Source organism: Lepisosteus platostomus, chromosome 25 (genome assembly GCF_059453375.1).
Source record: "Lepisosteus platostomus isolate fLepPlt1 chromosome 25, fLepPlt1.hap1, whole genome shotgun sequence".
NCBI classification, from domain to species: domain Eukaryota; kingdom Metazoa; phylum Chordata; class Actinopteri; order Semionotiformes; family Lepisosteidae; genus Lepisosteus; species Lepisosteus platostomus.
The window spans coordinates 1,831,769-1,853,590 of NC_142635.1; the positions used below are offsets into that span (position 1 = coordinate 1,831,769).

Below are 21,822 nucleotides of genomic sequence, written 5' to 3' on the forward strand. Positions count from 1 at the left end.
GGACTTTCTAGAGCCTTTGTCACCATAATAAACCCATTTCAAATCGCGGCTGCCCAGGGCGCCTCGCAGCTGGAGGGGTCAGCACGGCTGGGCTCGGCTGCAGCAGCACCGGGGAAGGAGCTCGGAACCAGTTCTGGATTTGAACGAGCTCAGAGGGGGAGGGCTCCCCGATATCCTTGGGGATACGGTTCCCGGGCTCGGGGGCGCCGCCGGAGAAGCCCCGGCAGCCCCGGAGTGTAGACGGGCTCGGGGGACGGGCGGGAGAGCAGAGTCAGAGGGGCGAAGGCTGCGAGCTGGGCAGTCGGACGACAGTAAGTCATTGCGCCTCTCTCCCCGAGCCCGGTTTTCTGTCTGTCCCCGGGAGAAAGAGGGAATCCTGCTCTCCTCGACCGGCTGCTGCACCTATCGACCAACGACCACTGTTGAAAGGGTTTATTAGAGGGTCGCTGGAGGAGCGCCGTCGGGAATACATCCCGCCTGTTCAATGGGTTTTCAGCTCTGCGGATATTATTGCGGCAGTACTGTGCTGCTTGCAATGGTGGCTGTTCATTTCAACAGGATGCGGATTCATACCGGAAACCGTTGGAGGGGGGGGGCATTTATTTGAACCCTGGGTCGGACCGAGCCCGGCAGCACTGTCCTGCAACCCTCGACATCCGGAACCGAGGTGCGCTCTGTTTCCCAGCCGGACGGTCGTCGGTGCGACACCGCAGGTCCTTCCTCCTTTCCCTTCCCCCTTCCCCCCTCCCTGCCTGTCTGCCTGCCCCCCCCCCGGTCATCTCGGTCTCTCCCAGCGCAGGCCGCCGCTCCGTTAGATCTGGTCCTCCGGAAGTGAGCGGCGGTGGGTAAGAGCGGCTCTCTCCGCGCTGCGTGGGGCTGCGTGGGGAGGGGGCAGTCGGTGACCGGGGGGAGCCGGGCAGCATCTGAAAATAAAAGTGTCCGAAATCGGGGGGACCCCCTGCTCCGTCACTCCTTCCCTTAGCCCCCCCAATCCGCACCACCACCCCCCCCGACAGCGGCGCAGGTACCTTCCGTCTCGGACCCTCGCCTGCCGGAAGATGGCAGTCCGGGGTCCGAGGGGAGAGCCGATGCGGAGGTCGCGGTAGCTGTGCGAGAGGCGACACGACCGCAGGGAGCCCGGTGCCCGTGTGTGTGTGTGTGTGTGTGTCTGTGCTGAGGGGTGCTGAGCAAACACACAACCACAAAATCATCCCCCAATATTCCTGATCTCCGCGGCTTCTGCTGCTTTCGGACCTACGACTGTCATGGCCGCCCGGCTCGGCTCCGTCTCTGCGCCAGACCTGGGTCCGACTGCGGGCAGCGAGCGCCCCGCCCGCCAGCGCCGCCGCCGCCGGAGCCCGCCGGGCAGGTCGGGCTTGTGCTTTTCTCTTTTCCGCACCAATAACGACCGACAGCAGCAGGGAAACACAGCTCTCCATCCGGAAAGCCGGCCGCGGGTTCGGGCACGATCGCTCGGACCTGCGTCTCGGCGCGATGTAATGGCTGCCGGGGGAGGCGACAGCGCCTGTAGCTCGGAGAGGAGAGGAGAGGGGGTCCAGTCTCGACAACGGCGCCTTTGGGGGTCGAAATGCGGGTCCCGTTCGCACCCGTGCACCCATCGTGGACCCCACGGACCCACGGGGGGACCCGGCCGGCGGACGGCGCGCTGCTCGCCGCGGAGACAGGCGAGGCGGTCCCGTCGTCTCCGGCACCGGCCCCCCCCGCCGCCGCCCCCGGGGGTCTGGGGGCTCCGGGTTTGAGCCGGGACGGCGATTAATTGCATTAATTGGGCTCGGTGTCGGCGCTCTGGTGTCCAGAGCCGAGCGGACCGCAGGGGACGGGGCGCGTTTGTGCGGGTCCGGGATGGCGGTAATGGCGGCTGGCGGAAAGACCGGGGTCCGACTCGCCCCGTGCTCCCAGCCGGCGGCTGCAGCCGCCAGTTCGCCGCGGAAACGGCGCTCGTCGCGCGGGTGGGTTTGGTTTGATCGCAGTTTCGGCGGCTTCGCGGACCGGCGTTCAGCGAGGCTGGAAGATAAAATAGTGGAGAATTACTGTGGAGCTGCAGTACCGAGGAAACGGCTGTATTTATTTTTGAAAGAGCAGATCTCCAGTTTATTGTGCGTGTGCACAGCGTGTATTGATAATGTGTTGTGTGCGTGCGGAGTGCGTACACAGTGTGTTGTGTGTGCACAGTGTGTTGTGTGTGTGTACAGTGTGTATTTACAGTGTGTGGTGTGTGTGCACACAGCGTGTGTTTGTGTACAGCGTGTGTGTGTGCACAGTGTGTATTTACAGTATGTGCAGTGTGTGTGCATTACGTGTTTTTACAGTGTGTATGTGTACAGCATGTATTTACAGTGTGTAGTGTGTTTGGTGTGTGTGCACAGTGTGTATTTACAGTGTGGTGTGTGTACAGTGTGTATTTACAGTGTGGTGTGTGTGTGTACGGCCTGTATTTACAGTGTGGTGTGTGTGTGTGTACGGCGTGTATTTCCAGTGTGGTGTGTGTGTGCAGCGTGTATTTACAGTGTGCAGTGTGTTTGGTGTGTGTATACAGCGTGTATTTACAGTGTGTGTGTGCACAGAGTGTATTTACAGTGTGTGTGGTGTGTGTGCACAGAGTGTATTTACAGTGTGTGTGTGCATGGCGTGTATTTACAGTGTGTGTGGTGTGTGTGTGCACGGCGTGTATTTACAGTGTGCAGTGTCTTTGATGTGTGGTGTGTGTGCGCAGTGTGTATTTACAGTGTGTGTGGTGTGTGTGCGCAGTGTGTATTTACAGTGTGTGCGGTGTGTGTATAGTGTGTATTTACAGTGTGTGTGGTGTGTGTGTACGCAGTGTGTATTTACAGTGTGTGTGGTGTGTGCAGCGTATGTGTGTGCAGTGTGTATTTACAGTGTGTGTGGTGTGTGCAGCGTATGTGTGTGCAGTGTGTATTTACAGTGTGTGTGGTGTGTGTGTGCAGTAGGTATTTACAGTGTGTGCGGTGTGTATTTACAGTGTGTGGTGTGTGTGCGCAGTGTGTATTTACAGTGTGTGGTGTGTGTGTGCGCAGCGTGTATTTACAGTGTGTGTGGTGTGTGTGCGCAGTGTGTATTTACAGTGTGTGCGGTGTGTGTGCAGTGTGTATTTACAGTGTGTGCGGTGTGTGTGTGCAGTGTGTATTTACAGTGTGTGGTGTGTGTGCGCACAGCGTGTATTTACAGTGTGTGGTGTGTGTGTGCAGTGTGTATTTACAGTGTGTGTGGTGTGTGTGTGCGGTGTGTATTTACAGTGTGTGGTGTGTGTGCGCAGTGTGTATTTACAGTGTGTGCGGTGTGTGTGTGCGGTGTGTATTTACAGTGTGTGTGGTGTGTGTGTGCAGCGTGTATTTACAGTGTGTGGTGTGTGTGTGTGCAGTGTGTATTTACAGTGTGTGGTGTGTGTGTGTGTGGCGTGTGTGCGGTGTGTATTTACAGTGTGTGCGGTGTGTATTTACAGTGTGTGGTGTGTGTGTGTGCAGTGTGTATTTACGGTGTGTGTGCGCAGTGTGTATTTACGGTGTGTGTGGTGTGTATTTACAGTGTGTGGTGTGTGTGTGTGGTGTGTATTTACAGTGTGTGGTGTGTGTGTGCGGTGTGTGTGTGCGCAGTGTGTATTTACAGTGTGTGCGGTGTGTATTTACAGTGTGTGTGGTGTGTGTGTGCGCAGTGTGTATTTACAGTGTGTGTGCGCGGTGTGTATTTACAGTGTGTGTGGTGTGTATTTACAGTGTGTGGTGTGTGTGTGCGCGGTGTGTATTTACAGTGTGTGGTGTGTGTGTGCGCAGTGTGTATTTACAGTGTGTGCGGTGTGTATTTACAGTGTGTGGTGTGTGTGCGCAGTGTGTATTTACAGTGTGTGGTGTGTGTGTGTGTGGTGTGTATTTACAGTGTGTGGTGTGTGTGCGCGGTGTGTATTTACAGTGTGTGCGGTGTGTGTGTGCGCAGTGTGTATTTACAGTGTGTGGTGTGTGTGCGCAGTGTGTATTTACAGTGTGTGTGGTGTGTGTGTGCGCAGTGTGTATTTACAGTGTGTGCGGTGTGTATTTACAGTGTGTGGTGTGTGTGTGTGCGGTGTGTATTTACAGTGTGTGCGGTGTGTGTGTGTGCAGTGTGTATTTACAGTGTGTGTGGTGTGTGTGTGCGCAGTGTGTATTTACAGTGTGTGTGGTGTGTGTGTGCGGTGTGTATTTACAGTGTGTGGTGTGTGTGCGCAGTGTGTATTTACAGTGTGTGTGGTGTGTGTGTGCGCAGTGTGTATTTACAGTGTGTGCGGTGTGTATTTACAGTGTGTGGTGTGTGTGCGCGGTGTGTATTTACAGTGTGTGGTGTGTGTGCGCGGTGTGTATTAACAGTGTGTGCGGTGTGTGTGTGCGCAGTGTGTATTTACAGTGTGTGCGGTGTGTGTGTGCGCAGTGTGTATTAACAGTGTGTGCGGTGTGTGTATAGTGTGTATTTACAGTGTGTGTGGTGTGTGTGTGCGCAGTGTGTATTTACAGTGTGTGTGGTGTGTGTGTGCGCAGTGTGTATTTACAGTGTGTGTGGTGTGTGTGTGCGCAGTGTGTATTTACAGTGTGTGGTGTGTGTGCGCGGTGTGTATTTACAGTGTGTGGTGTGTGTGTGCGCAGTGTGTATTTACAGTGTGTGGTGTGTGTGTGTGCAGTGTGTATTTACGGTGTGTGTGGTGTGTATTTACAGTGTGTGGTGTGTATTTACAGTGTGTGGTGTGTGTGCGGTGTGTATTTACAGTGTGCGCGGTGTGTATTTACAGTGTGTGGTGTGTGTGCGCGGTGTGTATTTACAGTGTGTGGTGTGTGTGCGCGGTGTGTATTAACAGTGTGTGCGGTGTGTGTGTGCGCAGTGTGTATTTACAGTGTGTGTGGTGTGTGTGCGCGGTGTGTATTTACAGTGTGTGCGGTGTGTGTTTACAGTGTGTGGTGTGTGTGCGCGGTGTGTATTTACAGTGTGTGTGGTGTGTGTGTGCGGTGTGTGTTTACAGTGTGTGTGGTGATGAGCTCGCCCGCCCTGCTCAGACGTGCGGTGTGTGTTTACAGTGTGTGTGGTGTGTGTGTGTGTGGTGTGTATTTACAGTGTGTGGTGTGTGTGTGTGTGTGCGGTGTGTATTTACAGTGTGTGCGGTGTGTATTTACAGTGTGTGGTGTGTGTGTGTGCAGTGTGTATTTACGGTGTGTGTGGTGTGTGTGTGTGCGGTGTGTATTTACGGTGTGTGTGGTGTGTATTTACAGTGTGTGGTGTGTATTTACAGTGTGTGGTGTGTGTGCGGTGTGTATTTACAGTGTGTGGTGTGTATTTACAGTGTGTGGTGTGTGTGCGCGGTGTGTATTTACAGTGTGTGGTGTGTGTGCGCGGTGTGTATTTACAGTGTGTGTGGTGTGTGTGCGCGGTGTGTATTTACAGTGTGCGGTGTGTGTGCGCAGTGTGTATTAACAGTGTGTGCGGTGTGTGTGTGTGCGGTGTGTATTTACAGTGTGTGGTGTGTGTGCGCGGTGTGTATTTACAGTGTGTGCGGTGTGTGTTTACAGTGTGTGTGTGTGTTTACAGTGTGTGGTGTGTGTGCGCGGTGTGTATTTACAGTGTGTGTGGTGTGTATTTACAGTGTGTGGTGTGTGTGCGCGGTGTGTATTTACAGTGTGTGTGGTGTGTATTTACAGTGTGCGGTGTGTGTGCGCAGTGTGTATTAACAGTGTGTGCGGTGTGTGTGTGTGCGGTGTGTATTTACAGTGTGTGGTGTGTCTGCGCGGTGTGTATTTACAGTGTGTGCGGTGTGTGTTTACAGTGTGTGCGGTGTGTGTTTACAGTGTGTGTGGTGATGAGCTCGCCCGCCCTGCTCAGACGCCGGGGAGTGTGGGTACAGACTGATCTGTCTGGGTGACGCCCGCCTGCTGTCTGTCTTGCAGTTCCGCCCCGTCCTCGGCGCCGGCGGGAGACGCGGCGGCGGACCGGAGCGACGCCAGGACAGGTGGGGGCCCCGGCATGGACGCCCCCCTCCGGCGGGGCCCCCTGGCCAACGGGTGGGCGGAGCCCGCGGAGGACGACGCCCAGCCCATCGACCTATCGCGCAAGTCCTGCCAGCTGCGGCCCCGCCCCCCGAGCCCGGAGCAGCCCCTGTGTCTGAAGGTGACGCCGCCCCCGCCGGCCCCGGAGAGGCAGGAGAGCGGGGCTGGCCCGGAGGGACAGGGGCAGGAGGAGGAGGGCCAGGGCGGGCTCCGCCCCGGGGAGAGGGAGCAGGACGAGAGGGAGGAGGAGGAGGAGGAGGAGGAAGGGGCGGTGGACCTCAGCCTGCCGGGCGAGAGGGGGAGCAGGGAGGGCGCCCCCCCGCGGCTCTCCGGAGGGCGCCCCCAGATCCCTGGCCCCAGGGAGCCCCAGCTGGAGGAGCTGCTGCTGATCGACGACCAGGGGATCCCCTACACGCTGGGCCCGGGCGGGGAGAAGGTCCCCCAAGTCCCACTGCCCCGACCGCGCCGGGCGCGCGCCCCCAAACCCCCCTCCCCCTCCCCCTCCCCCTCGTCCCCGGCTCCTCCTCCTGACCCCCAGTCCCGCGACGTGATCCCCGTCCGCGTGTCCAAGACGCCCCCCCCTGCCGCCGCCGCCAAGCGCCCCAAGATCTCCCCTCCTTCCTCCTCCTCCTCCCCCTCCCCTTCCCTGCTCCTCCTCCTCTCCCCTCCCGCCCAGCTGAGCCCCAAGCTGCCCAGGGCAGCGACCTTTGACCCTGCGGGCCCCAAACCCGCCGCCGCCGCCGCCGGTGCCCCTGTCTTCCTCGTCCTGTCCCCCGTGGCCCCCTCCTCTTCCTCGGGCTCCCCCGCCGCGGCCCTCGCCTCCCCCTCCCCGCCCTCTCCCTCGGCCTCCTCCTCGTCCTCCTCCTCGTCCTCCTCCTCCTCCTCCTCCTCGGAGCCCCCCCCGGACGCCCCGGCCCCCGGCCCCGCGGCCCCCCGGCGGGTGCTGTACTGCCAGGTGTGCCTGCGGCCCTTCTTCTACCTGTCGGACCTGGAGCGGCACTCGATCACGCACTCGCAGAGCAAGCCCCACCGCTGCCCGCACTGCGGCAAGGCCTTCAAGCGCTCCAGCCACCTGGAGCGGCACAAGCACATCCACACGGGCCAGCGCAACTTCGCCTGCGCCATCTGCGCCAAGCGCTTCCGCGAGGCCGGCGAGCTGCTGCGGCACCAGCGGGTGCACACGGGCGAGAAGCCCTACCAGTGCCCCGAGTGCCACATGCGCTTCGCCGAGCGCAACACGCTGCGCCGCCACGCCAAGCGCAAGCACCAGGCCCCGCCCGCCGCCACGCCCCCGGCCACGCCCGCCGCCCCGCCCCCCGGGGAGGGCCTGGACTGGTACAGCAGCACCGTGCCCGGCACCGACACCGACACTGAGCCCGAGAGAGAGGGTGCAGAACAGGTAACTGACTGACTGGACACTACAGCACAGTGATACTGACTGACTGACTGGACACTACAGCACAGAGACACTGACTGACTGACTGGACACTACAGCACAAAGACACTGACTGACTGGACACTACAGCACAGAGACCCTGACTGACTGACTGGACACTACAGCACAGAGACACTGACTGACTGGACACTACAGCACAGAGACCCTGACTGACTGGACACTACAGCACAGTGACCCTGACTGACTGGACACTACAGCACAGTGACCCTGACTGACTGACTGGACACTACAGCACAGACACACTGACTGACTGACTGGACACTACAGCACAGCGACCCTGACTGACTGACTGGACACTACAGCACAGAGACACTGACTGACTGACTGGACACTACAGCACAGTGACACTGACTGACTGACTGGACACTACAACACAGAGACACTGACTGACTGGACACTACAGCACAGTGACACTGACTGACTGGACACTACAGCACAGTGACCCTGACTGACTGACTGGACACTACAGCACAGTGATACTGACTGACTGACTGGACACTACAGCACAGAGACACTGACTGACTGACTGGACACTACAGCACAGTGATACTGACTGACTGACTGGACACTACAGCACAGAGACACTGACTGACTGACTGGACACTACAGCACAGAGACACTGACTGACTGGACACTACAGCACAGAGACACTGACTGACTGGACACTACAGCACAGAGACCCTGACTGACTGACTGGACACTACAGCACAGAGACACTGACTGACTGGACACTACAGCACAGAGACCCTGACTGACTGACTGGACACTACAGCACAGAGACCCTGACTGACTGGACACTACAGCACAGTGACCCTGACTGACTGGACACTACAGCACAGTGACCCTGACTGACTGACTGGACACTACAGCACAGACACACTGACTGACTGACTGGACACTACAGCACAGCGACCCTGACTGACTGACTGGACACTACAGCACAGAGACACTGACTGACTGACTGGACACTACAGCACATTGACCCTGACTGACTGACTGGACACTACAGCACAGAGACACTGACTGACTGACTGGACACTACAGCACAGAGACCCTGACTGACTGGACACTACAGCACAGAGACACTGACTGACTGGACACTACAGCACAGAGACCCTGACTGACTGACTGGACACTACAGCACAGAGACACTGACTGACTGACTGGACACTACAGCACAGAGACTCTGACTGACTGGACACTACAGCACAGAGACCCTGACTGACTGACTGGACACTACAGCACAGAGACACTGACTGACTGACTGGACACTACAGCACAGAGACACTGACTGACTGGACACTACAGCACAGAGACCCTGACTGACTGACTGGACACTACAGCACAGAGACCCTGACTGACTGACTGGACACTACAGCACAGAGACACTGACTGACTGACTGGACACTACAGCACAGAGACACTGACTGACCGACTGGACACTACAGCACAGAGACACTGACTGACTGGACACTACAGCACAGTGACCCTGACTGACTGGACACTACAGCACAGTGACCCTGACTGACTGACTGGACACTACAGCACAGACACACTGTCTGAATGACTGGACACTACAGCACAGCGACCATGACTGACTGACTGGACACTACAGCACAGAGACACTGACTGACTGACTGGACACTACAGCACATTGACCCTGACTGACTGACTGGACACTACAGCACATTGACCCTGACTGACTGACTGGACACTACAGCACAGAGACACTGACTGACTGGACACTACAGCACAGAGACCCTGACTGACTGGACACTACAGCACAGAGACACTGACTGACTGGACACTACAGCACAGAGACCCTGACTGACTGACTGGACACTACAGCACAGAGACACTGACTGACTGACTGGACACTACAGCACAGAGACACTGACTGACTGGACACTACAGCACATTGACCCTGACTGACTGACTGGACACTACAGCACAGAGACACTGACTGACTGTCTGGACACTACAGCACAGTGACCCTGACTGAGTGGACACTACAGCACAGAGACACTGACTGACTGACTGGACACTACAGCACAGTGACCCTGACTGACTGACTGGACACTACAGCACAGAGACACTGACTGACTGGACACTACAGCACAGTGACACTGACTGACTGACTGGACACTACAGCACAGTGACACTGACTGACTGACTGGACACTACAGCACAGAGACACTGACTGACTGGACACTACAGCACATTGACCCTGACTGACTGACTGGACACTACAGCACAGAGACACTGACTGACTGTCTGGACACTACAGCACAGAGACACTGACTGACTGGACACTACAGCACATTGACCCTGACTGACTGACTGGACACTACAGCACAGAGACACTGACTGACTGTCTGGACACTACAGCACAGTGACCCTGATTGAGTGGACACTACAGCACAGAGACACTGATTGACTGACTGGACACTACAGCACAGTGACCCTGACTGACTGACTGGACACTACAGCACAGAGACACTGACTGACTGGACACTACAGCACAGTGACACTGACTGACTGACTGGACACTACAGCACAGTGACACTGACTGACTGGACACTACAGCACAGTGACACTGACTGACTGACTGGACACTACAGCACAGTGACACTGACTGACTGACTGGACACTACAGCACAGAGACACTGACTGACTGACTGGACACTACAGCACAGTGACACTGACTGACTGGACACTACAGCACAGTGACCCTCACTGACTGACTGGACACTACAGCACAGAGACACTGACTGACTGACTGGACACTACAGCACAGTGACACTGACTGACTGACTGGACACTACAGCACAGTGACCCTGACTGACTGACTGGACACTACAGCACAGAGACACTGACTGACTGACTGGACACTACAGCACAGAGACACTGATTGACTGACTGGACACTACAGCACAGAGACACTGACTGACTGGACACTACAGCACAGTGACCCTGACTGACTGGACACTACAGCACAGTGACCCTGACTGACTGACTGGACACTACAGCACAGAGACACTGACTGACTGGACACTACAGCACAGAGACACTGACTGACTGGACACTACAGCACAGTGACCCTGAGTGACTGACTGGACACTACAGCACAGAGACACTGACTGACTGGACACTACAGCACAGAGACACTGACTGACTGACTGGACACTACAGCACAGTGACCCTGACTGACTGGACACTACAGCACAGTGATACTGACTGACTGACTGACTGACTGGACACTACAGCACAGAGACACTGACTGACTGATAATGTAGGCAGTGACCTCTGCTTTAAATCCAGCATCTCAGTCTCTTCCTCTCTTCTCTTTCAGGGTGAGACCACAGACAGCACCACCTAGTGTTCTGGGGGACATGGTTAGCACCCATTCCTTTGTGATTCGTCAGCAATGGCACCCGCTAATGTCCAGCCTTAGATATACAGATCCTGGGACAGTGATATATACACAAGGGCTGGAGAACTTTGTATTCTCTGTAAGGCTCCCTGGACAAGGGCAACTGCTGAGCAAATAAATCATACTAATAAAAACAGCACACTGAAAAAAGTCAAGTCTGCAGGAAAATTCACAGACTGCTGCTATTACTGATGGAGTGAACTGTAACAGGCCAGTCACAGGGCTCTAGACTCTTCTAGTCCCTGTGGACACACTGACACAGCCCAGTCACAGGGCTCTGGACTCTTCTAGTCCCTGTGGACTAGTCCCTGTGGACACACTGACAGAGCCCAGACACAGGGCTCTAGACTCTTCTAGTCCCTGTGGACACACTGACAGCCCAGTCACAGGGCTCTAGACTCTTCTAGTCCCTGTGGACACACTGACACAGCCCAGTCACAGGGCTCTAGACTCTTCTAGTCCCTGTGGACACACTGACACAGCCCAGTCACAGGGCTCTAGACTCTTCTAGTCCCTGTGGACACACTGACACAGCCCAGTCACAGGGCTCTAGACTCTTCTAGTCCCTGTGGACACTGACACAGCCCAGTCACAGGGCTCTAGACTCTTCTAGTCCCTGTGGACACACTGACACAGCCCAGTCACAGGGCTCTGGACTCTTCTAGTCCCTGTGGACACACTGACACAGCCCAGTCACAGGGCTCTAGACTCTTCTAGTCCCTGTGGACACTGACACAGCCCAGTCACAGGGCTCTAGACTCTTCTAGTCCCTGTGGACACACTGACACAGCCCAGACATAGTGTATACGTGTTTAATTTCTTCTGATTAGTATATGGTGATGAATGCGTTGTCGTATAACTCAAATGTATTTATATTGAGAAGTGGATGAATTGTCACTTAGCTGACTGGGTTTAAGTACTGATGCGTTTTTTTCCCATTTTGTAATCGTGCCATCTGGGATCTGGTTATGAAAATTACCCTTTGACTACAATGCTTTCTTACATCTGATATTTTTACAAATGTGTTTTAAATAAACGCAAAATACAAATATTGCAGCTAGTAAATGTGATCAGACATTGCAGGTAATTATATTCACTTTCCAGGCTGGACTGGACTGACTGGACTGGGAGCTGGACTAGTTCTTCACTGGGATTATAATCAGACTCCACTGACACTGCCAGAGCAGTCTGAGACTCTCCAGGCTGGACTGGACTGACTGGACTGGGAGCTGGACTAGTTCTTCACTGGGATTATAATCAGACTCCACTGACACTGACAGAGCAGTCTGAGACTCTCCAGGCTGGACTGGACTGACTGGACTGGGAGCTGGACTAGTTCTTCACTGGGATTATAATCAGACTCCACTGACACTGACAGAGCAGTCTGACGCTCTCCAGGCTGGACTGGACTGACTGGACTGGGAGCTGGACTAGTTCTTCACTGGGATTATAATCAGACTCCACTGACACTGACAGAGCAGTCTGACACTCTCCAGGCTGGACTGGACTGACTGGACTGGGAGCTGGACTAGTTCTTCACTGGGATTATAATCAGACTCCACTGACACTGACAGAGCAGTCTGAGACTCTCCAGGCTGGACTGGACTGACTGGACTGGGAGCTGGACTAGTTCTTCACTGGGATTATAATCAGACTCCACTGACACTGACAGAGCAGTCTGAGACTCTCCAGGCTGGACTGGACTGACTGGACTGGGAGCTGGACTAGTTCTTCACTGGGATTATAATCAGACTCCACTGACACTGACAGAGCAGTCTGAGACTCTCCAGGCTGGACTGGACTGACTGGACTGGGAGCTGGACTAGTTCTTCACTGGGATTATAATCAGACTCACACTGACACTGACAGAGCAGTCTGAGACTCTCCAGGCTGGACTGGACTGACTGGACTGGGAGCTGGACTAGTTCTTCACTGGGATTATAATCAGACTCACACTGACACAGACAGAAAAGCATGTTGTCATACAAATGCTGTTTGTACATGACAGAGAAGGTGAAAAATATTTTTCAGTGACATGCTGGGTAGGCGTGTTTATAAAAATTTATAGTGGATACAAACATCTATTTTGATATAAAAGCTTTTAGAAAATTAAAAAAAAACATCTGGTAAATTCCTAAATCAAGAAGAATCTAAGGTTGTCCATTCTTTTGCTTCAGATCAGGTAATTTTTGTCTCCATGATCCATATGAAATCCAATGAAAAGGTTAATTTTTGAAATAATTCAAATACTAAAATCGAAGCACATTCTCTGTTGAAGCCATGTAGTGCAATTCCTATTTCCTGCCACAAGGTGGCAGAAATTCGGAGTCCAAGGTGCTTTTGCTGCAGTCCTCCACTAGGTGTCAGTAAGTGCACCTTTTGTCGCAGTAGTGGGGCAAGAGCGTTGTGCTGCAGTGCGTGTTGTGTCTGATGTGTTGTGCGTGTCAGGGTGGACATGATTCTGTGTGCGGAAATGTGTGCCAGCGCCTTGTGTGTCAGTGTATTGTGTTTGTGCCAGTGTATTATATTGTTTTAGTGAATTGTGTGTGTTAACGTTTGTGTGTCAACGTATTATATTGAATGTCAGTGTGCTAAGGTGTGTGTGTCAGTGTATTGTGTGTGTTAAGCTGTGTGTGTCAGTGTATTATATTGTCAGTGTGTTAAGGTGTGTGTGTCAGTGTATTGTGTGTGTTAAGCTGTGTGTGTCAGTGTATTATATTGTCAGTGTGTTAAGGTGTGTATGTCAGTCTATTGTGTGTGTTAAGGTGTGTGTGTCAGTGTATTTGATTGTGTGCCAGTGTGTTAAGGTGTATTATATTGTGTGCCAGTGTGTTAAGGTGTATTATATTGCGTGTCCGTGTGTTAAGGTGTATTATATTGCGTGTCGGTGTGTTAAATTGTATTATATTGTGTGCCAGTGTTTAAAGGTGTATTATATTGTGTGTCAGTGTGCTAAGGTGTGTTTGTCAGTGTATTATATTGTCAATGTGTGTATGTCAGTCTATTGTGTGTGTTAAGGTGTGTATGTCAGTATATTCGAATGTGTGCCAGTGTGTTAAGGTGTATTATATTGCGTGTCGGTGTGTTAAGGTGTATTGTATTGTGTGTCAGTGTGCTAAGGTGTGTATGTCAGTGTATTGTGTGTGTTAAGGTGTGTGTGTCAGTGTATTATATTGTCAGTGTGCTAAGGTGTGTATGTCAGTGTATTGTGTGTGTTAAGGTGTGTGTGTCAGTGTATTATATTGTCAGTGTGCTAAGGTGTGTATGTCAGTCTATTGTGTGTGTTAAGGTGTGTGTGTCAGTGTATTGTATTGTGTGCCAGTGTGTATGTTTGAGCTCTTCAGTGACTTGGCAGTGAGACAGGTTGTATCTGTTACCTCTGTTTATTCACCTGCTGTGATGGAACCACACTACACTGACACACTATAAACTGACACACACTATCATCTACACTAACACACATTATCTACACTGACACACACTATACACCGACACACACTATCATCTACACTAACACACACTATACACTGACACACACCATCATCTACACTAACACACATTATCTACACTAACACACATTATCTACACTAACACACACTATCATCTACACTAACACATTATCTACACTAACACACACTATCATCTACACTGACACACTATACACTGACACACACTATCATCTACACTGACACACACTATATACTGACACTATCATCTACAGTAACACACACTATCTACACTAACACTCACTATACACTGACACACACTTTCTACACTAACACTCACTGTACACTGACGCACACTATCATCTACACTAACACACATTATCTACACTGACACACACTATCATCTACACTGATACACTCTATCTAAACTAACACACTACACTGACAAACCAGAACCATCTACACTAACACACACTATCTACACTGACAAACCAGCACCATATACACTAACACACACTATACTAACACACACATCTACACTGACAAACCAGCAACATCTACACTAACACACACTATCTACACTGACAGACCAGCACCATCTACACTAACACACACTATACTAACACACACATCTACACTGACAAACCAGCAACATCTACACTAACACACACATCTACACTGACAGACCAGCACCATCTACACTAACGCACACTATCTACACATTCAGAAATACACACACCAAGCCCCCCATGCGGACAGGTTGCCATGGGGACGAAGCCCTGTGTCAGTCTGACCCCTCACCCCCCTCCCCTCCCTCTTCCCAGTCCAGCGGCACGCAGGCAGAGCAGGAAGAGCAGCCGATACACCGACTGATTGATGGGCTTGGAGAGAGATAATTACAAGTGCTGGAATCAATGAGATTGATAGACACACATTCCAGACAACACACACACACACACCAAAGAGCGCGACACAAAACGCACACCTCGTGAGCAAACACATAGTTTAGAACCAGAAGCCGCTTTCTTTAGAAAGGCTTCAAGGGCATGGGTAGTAGTTTGTTTCACACGCTGGGATGAATTTAACAATGACTTGAATACTTGAATCAAGTCCCCTCACAGTCTTTTCTGTTCAGGACTTCAGACTAAAGAGACTCAGTTCCCCCAGCCTGTTAGTGTGGGACACTCCCTTCAGACTAAAGAGACTCAGTTCCTCCAGCCTGTCAGTATAGTTAGCTTCTGTTGCCTTCAGAGTGTATCAGGCTGCTTGACTCTATACTGATTCCAAAGCAGTAATCTTTTCTTTAATCTGGTGACCAGAATTGTACACAATATGGCAATTCAGGTCTTGTACCGTGTTATACAATTTTACACCACTTGATTCAAATTCTACCTTTTTAACTAGACATCCTAGATACAGTAACTGATTCCCCACACAGAGTAGAAGAGTATATGATGCGTCAACATAAATGCGTTACACACTGGATACAGACACACACACACAGACACACTGCACACAGCCTGTTCACACAGCGCGGGTGTAGTAAATATTGATATTGCATCCTGACAGCGGAGAGAGGGCTGGCGCTCTCCGGCGGTTCCGGCTCCGCGCTAGGAAGTTTTTAGCATGCAACATGTGCCGCCGCTGGAGGGGGGGAGGAGAGAGGGAGGGAGGGAGAGAGAGAGGGAAGGGGGGACGAGGAGAGAGAGGAGAGAAAAGAGTGGTTGACGGTTGCTAAGCGACGGGGCGCATATGCTGAATTTTAACAAAAGATCGGGGGGAAAGGAGAGAGAGAGAGAGGGAGGGAGAGGAGAGCGGTAGGCAGGTAGAGAGAGAGAGAGAGAGAGAGAGGGGAAGATCACGAAATTGAAAATATACACAGATCCATGCACAGAGCGAGAGCCCAGGAGCCATGGGGGTGCCCGCCGAGACGCACGCAGGGGTGCTGATGTGATGTGACGGCGGCCCGCACCGACAGTAAGTGCCCCCGGCGCGGGGTCCTGCGCCCCCCGCGGAGACGGGCTTCGGGGGGTGTCGGGGCGCCGCCGCCGCGCGGGGGGTCTGACCCCTCTGTCATTGCCGCGCGCACACACACACACACACCGCGGCGCGAGAGCGGGTGGTCACCGCAGAAAAACGAAGGTCGTGTCCGGGCAGGCGGACAGGCGGACAGGCTGGCCTCCGCCAGTCCCGGCACAGGCGTGCAGACCGCTGGCGGGGGGTGTCTGTGTGTGTTGTGTGTGTTGTGTTGTGTCGGGGGCGGGGGGTATTTCAAATGTCCAATTTCCGTGCGACCGTCCATCGATCCGACTGCGCGCCCGCCGGCTGCACGGCCGCGTCTGAGCCCTGGAGCTCTGGGGGAGACCGTGCTGAGGAGGAGGAGGATGGTGGAGGTGCTGATTGATGACTTTGCGTGCACGTGGCGGCTGTGCGGACCAGACCAGACCAGTCGGCGAAATGGGCACCGGCCCCGGCTCGTGGGGGCCGGGCCGAGCCGAGCCGAGCCGCTCTCTCCTTTAATCAAAGGGCTCGAGGCTCAGGTGATTAATTCCGCGTTTGGGAGGCTCTGCGCCTCTCACTGTTAATCAATGCCAATAATTAATTAATCAGCCAGGAGCTCGCGGCGCCGGCCCCGCCCCCCGTCTCTTCTGGGGCCGGGAGAAAGGGAGAGCGAAACATGTTTACTCAAACCCGGGACCGAGGCTCCGTCGGGAACGGGCTGCGACAAGCGCCTGCGGGAGAGATCAGGACCGCAGGAATTCCCGACCGCCGCTGTGAGCTCGAACCGGCACCTAACTACAGAGCCACCGGCAGTCCTTGTTTTAGAAGGAAGGGCTCAGGCATTTCACCAAATGTCTAACAGCTGAAATCAAGCGCCTGTTGCAGTATTTAAATCTCACCCTATTACTATAATTACAACCGCTGTGATCACTGTATACTCTCACTACTAGTGTGACTACTGCTGTGATCACTGTATACTCTCACTGCTAGTGTGACTACTGCTGCGATCACTGTATACTCTCACTACTAGTGTGACTACTGCTGTGATCACTGTATACTCTCACTACTAGTGTGACTACTGCTGTGATCACTGTATACTCTCACTGCTAGTGAGACTGCTGCTGTGATCACTGTATACTCTCACTACTAGTGTGACTACTGCTGTGATCACTGTATACTCTCACTGCTGGTGTGACTACTGCTGTGATCACTGTATACTCTCACTGCTAGTGAGACTACTGCTGTGATCACTGTATACTCTCACTGCTAGTGAGACTACTGCTGTGATCACTGTATACTCTCACTGCTGGTGTTACTACTGCTGCGATCACTGTATACTCTCACTGCTAGTGAGACTACTGCTGCGATCACTGTATACTCTCACTGCTAGTGAGACTACTGCTGTGATCACTGTATACTCTCACTGCTGGTGTTAGTACTGCTGTGATCACTGTATACAATTTCAATTCAGTTCAATTCAAGGTGTTTTATTAGCATGACCGATGGGTACAATCAGTGTTGCCAAAGCAAATGAAAGTAATGATATTTACATTAAACAAAACAAAAAATAGAAGTAAAATAAAATCTACAGACATATTACAGACATTTACAACAAAGACATATTATAAAATATTGATATATACTGTAGGCGGCTGGAGCATTATTGGGAGACAGACTCACTGTTCCTCAGGCTGGGACAGGAGATCACATACTGGGCTGCCAGTTCAACTGAGTTCCCTCCTCCCTCTCCCAGTAGGATTGGGACCCGTTGTGATTCTGGCAGGTGTGGGAACTCTGGGATTAGATTTCTGAATTTCGGGAAGAATGTTTCTCTAATCCCAGAGTATCTGTCACAGTGCAGTAGGAGGTGCACCTCTGTCTCTATTTCTCCCCGCTGGCAGTGGGAGCACAGCCTGTCCTCTCTGGGCAGCCAGGTCTGCCTGTGTCGCCCAGTTTCTATGGCCAGGCTGTGGTCACTGAGCCTGTAATTCGTCGGGGTCTGTTTCTGTTTGTTATTTTTTATTTTGGTCAAATATTCAGCTAGTGTGTATTGTCTGTTTAGGGTTCTGTAGCATTCCAGTTTATGTTGTGTTTGTGTGTGTATGTCCCAGTGTATGAGATATTGCTGTGTGATCTGTGCTGTGATGTGGTTGAGTCTGGGTTGTGGTGCTCTAGCAGTGCTGTCCTGAGGCTGGTTAGTGTCGGTGTGGCTCAGGTCGGTGAGCCTCAGGACCAGCTGGCTCAGGGGGCTCTGTTTTGGGCCCAGCTCTTGACTCAGCAGGGCTTTGTGGTGGTACGAATTTTGGTCGCTGTTTTTTAGGTGTAGCCAATACTTTAATACTCTTTTCTGTATGTTTATCAATAGTGGGTACTGGCCTAATTCGTCCCTGCACCCGTTGTTAGGAGTTTTTCTCTGCACACGGAGTATGATTCTACAGATCTCCATGTGCAGAGTTTCTGTGTGGTAGCGTTTCTGTAGGGTATACTCTCACTGCTAGTGTTAGTACTGCTGTGATCACTGTATACTCTCACTGCTAGTGAGACTACTGCTGTGATCACTGTATACTCTCACTGCTAGTGAGACTACTGCTGTGATCACTGTATACTCTCACTGCTGGTGTTACTACTGCTGTGATCACTGTATACTCTCACTGCTAGTGTGACTACTGCTGTGATCACTGTATACTCTCACTGCTGGTGTTACTACTGCTGTGATCACTGTATACTCTCACTGCTAGTGTGACTACTGCTGTGATCACTGTATACTCTCACTGCTAGTGAGACTACTGCTGTGATCACTGTATACTCTCACTGCTAGTGTGACTACTGCTGTGATCACTGTATACTCTCACTGCTAGTGAGACTACTGCTGTGATCACTGTATACTCTCACTGCTAGTGTGACTACTGCTGTGATCACTGTATACTCTCACTGCTAGTGAGACTACTGCTGTGATCACTGTATACTCTCACTGCTAGTGTGACTACTGTGTGATCACTGTATACTCTCACTACTAGTGTGACTACTGCTGTGATCACTGTATACTCTCACTGCTAGTGAGACTACTGCTGTGTTCACTGTATACACTCACTACTAGTGTGACTACTGCTGTGATCACTGTATACTCTCACTGCTAGTGAGACTACTGCTGTGTTCACTGTATACACTCACTACTAGTGTGACTACTGCTGTGATCACTGTATACTCTCACTACTAGTGTGACTACTGCTGTGATCACTGTATACTCCCACTGCTGGTGTGACTACTGCTGTGATCACTGTATACTCTCACTACTTGTGTGACTACTGCTGCGATCACTGTATACTCTCACTGCTAGTGAGACTACTGCTGCGATCACTGTATACTCTCACTGCTGGTGTGACTACTGCTGTGATCACTGTATACTCTCACTACTTGTGAGACTACTGCTGTGATCACTGTATACTCTCACTGCTAGTGAGACTACTGCTGCGATCACTGTATACTCTCACTGCTGGTGTGACTACTGCTGTGATCACTGTATACTCGCATGCCTATTTTGACTACTGCTGTGATCACTGTATACTCTCACTGCTAGTGTGACTACTGCTGTGATCACTGTATACTCTCACTGCTGGTGTGACTACTGCTGTGATCACTGTATACTCTCACTACTAGTGTGACTACTGCTGTGATCACTGTATACTCTCACTGCTAGTGTGACTACTGCTGTGATCACTGTATACTCTCACTGCTGGTGTGACTACTACTGTGATCACTGTATACTCTCACTGCTAGTGTTACTACTGCTGCGATCACTGTATACTCTTACTGCTGGTGTGACTACTGCTGTGATCACTGTATACTCGCATGCCTATTTTGACTACTGCTGTGATCACTGTATACTCTCACTGCTAGTGTGACTACTGCTGTGATCACTGTATACTCTCACTGCTGGTGTGACTACTACTGTGATCACTGTATACTCTCACTGCTAGTGTTACTACTGCTGCGATCACTGTATACTCTCACTGCTGGTGTGACTACTACTGTGATCACTGTATACTCTCACTGCTAGTGTGACTACTGCTGTGATCACTGTATACTCTCACTGCTGGTGTGACTACTACTGCGATCACTGTATACTCTCACTGCTAGTGAGACTACTGCTGTGATCACTGTATACTCTCACTGCTAGTGTTACTACTGCTGTGATCACTGTATACTCTCACTGCTAGTGTGACTACTGCTGTGATCACTGTATACTCTCACTGCTAGTGTGACTACTACTGTGATCACTGTATACTCTAACTGCTAGTGTGACTACTACTGTGATCACTGTATACTCTCACTACTAGTGTGACTACTGCTGTGATCACTGTATACTCTCACTACTAGTGTGACTACTACTGTGATCACTGTATACTCTAACTGCTAGTGTGACTACTACTGTGATCACTGTATACTCTCACTACTAGTGTGACTACTGCTGTGATCACTGTATACTCTCACTACTAGTGTTACTACTGCTGTGATCACTGTATACTCTCACTGCTAGTGAGACTACTGCTGTGATCACTGTATACTCTCACTGCTAGTGTGACTACTGCTGTGATCACTGTATACTCGCATGTCTATTTTGACTACTGCTGTGATCACTGTATACTCTCACTGCTGGTGTGACTACTGCTGTGATCACTGTATACTCTCACTGCTAGTGTGACTACTGCTGTGATCACTGTATACTCTCACTACTAGTGTGACTACTGCTGTGATTACTGTATACTCTCACTGCTGGTGTGACTACTGCTGTGATCACTGTATACTCTCACTGCTAGTGTGACTACTGCTGTGATCACTGTATACTCTCACTGCTGGTGTGACTACTGCTGTGATCACTGTATACTCTCACTACTAGTGTGACTACTGCTGTGATTACTGTATACTCTCACTGCTGGTGTGACTACTGCTGTGATCACTGTATACTCTCACTGCTGGTGTGACTACTGCTGTGATCACTGTATACTCTCACTACTAGTGTGACTACTGCTGTGGTTACTGTATACTCTCACTGCTGGTGTGACTACTGCTGTGATCACTGTATACTCTCACTGCTAGTGTGACTACTGCTGTGATCACTGTATACTCTCACTGCTGGTGTGACTACTGCTGTGATCACTGTATACTCTCACTACTAGTGTGACTACTGCTGTGATTACTGTATACTCTCACTGCTGGTGTGACTACTGCTGTGATCACTGTATACTCTCACTGCTAGTGTGACTACTGCTGTGATCACTGTATACTCTCACTGCTGGTGTGACTACTGCTGTGATCACTGTATACTCTCACTACTAGTGTGACTACTGCTGTGATTACTGTATACTCTCACTGCTAGTGTGACTACTGCTGTGATCACTGTATACTCTCACTGCTGGTGTGACTACTGCTGTGAACACTGTATACTCT

At 51.8% G+C, this 21,822-nt stretch overlaps 2 protein-coding genes across 10 annotated transcripts in view; both read left to right on the forward strand.

The window, feature by feature from the left end:
• Positions 1 to 122: 122 nt before the first annotated feature.
• LOC148640492 (uncharacterized) lies at positions 123 to 11,980 on the forward strand. Of its 3 annotated transcripts, none has more exons than XM_088619686.1 (3): positions 123 to 311; positions 5,940 to 7,437; positions 10,847 to 11,980. In XM_088619686.1, exons 2-3 carry the CDS (start codon positions 6,016 to 6,018, stop codon positions 10,871 to 10,873), a joined length of 1,449 nt encoding a protein of 482 aa, XP_088475812.1. In that variant the 5' UTR covers positions 123 to 311; positions 5,940 to 6,015; the 3' UTR covers positions 10,874 to 11,980. The 3 variants fall into 3 exon arrangements, with proteins under 3 accessions (XP_088475812.1, XP_088475811.1, XP_088475810.1); XM_088619685.1 differs by lacking the exon at positions 123 to 311 and adding an exon at positions 700 to 841; XM_088619684.1 differs by lacking the exon at positions 123 to 311 and adding an exon at positions 852 to 1,369.
• Positions 11,981 to 16,052: 4,072 nt separating this feature from the next.
• The window catches only part of grin2db (glutamate receptor, ionotropic, N-methyl D-aspartate 2D, b), a 30,594-nt gene continuing 24,824 nt past the window's right edge, over positions 16,053 to 21,822 (forward strand). For all 7 annotated transcript variants that reach the window (XR_015930016.1, XR_015930019.1, XR_015930020.1 and 4 more), the window contains exon 1: positions 16,053 to 16,350. The gene's annotated coding sequence lies outside the window, so the exon portion shown is untranslated. The remainder of the gene's footprint in view (positions 16,351 to 21,822) is intronic.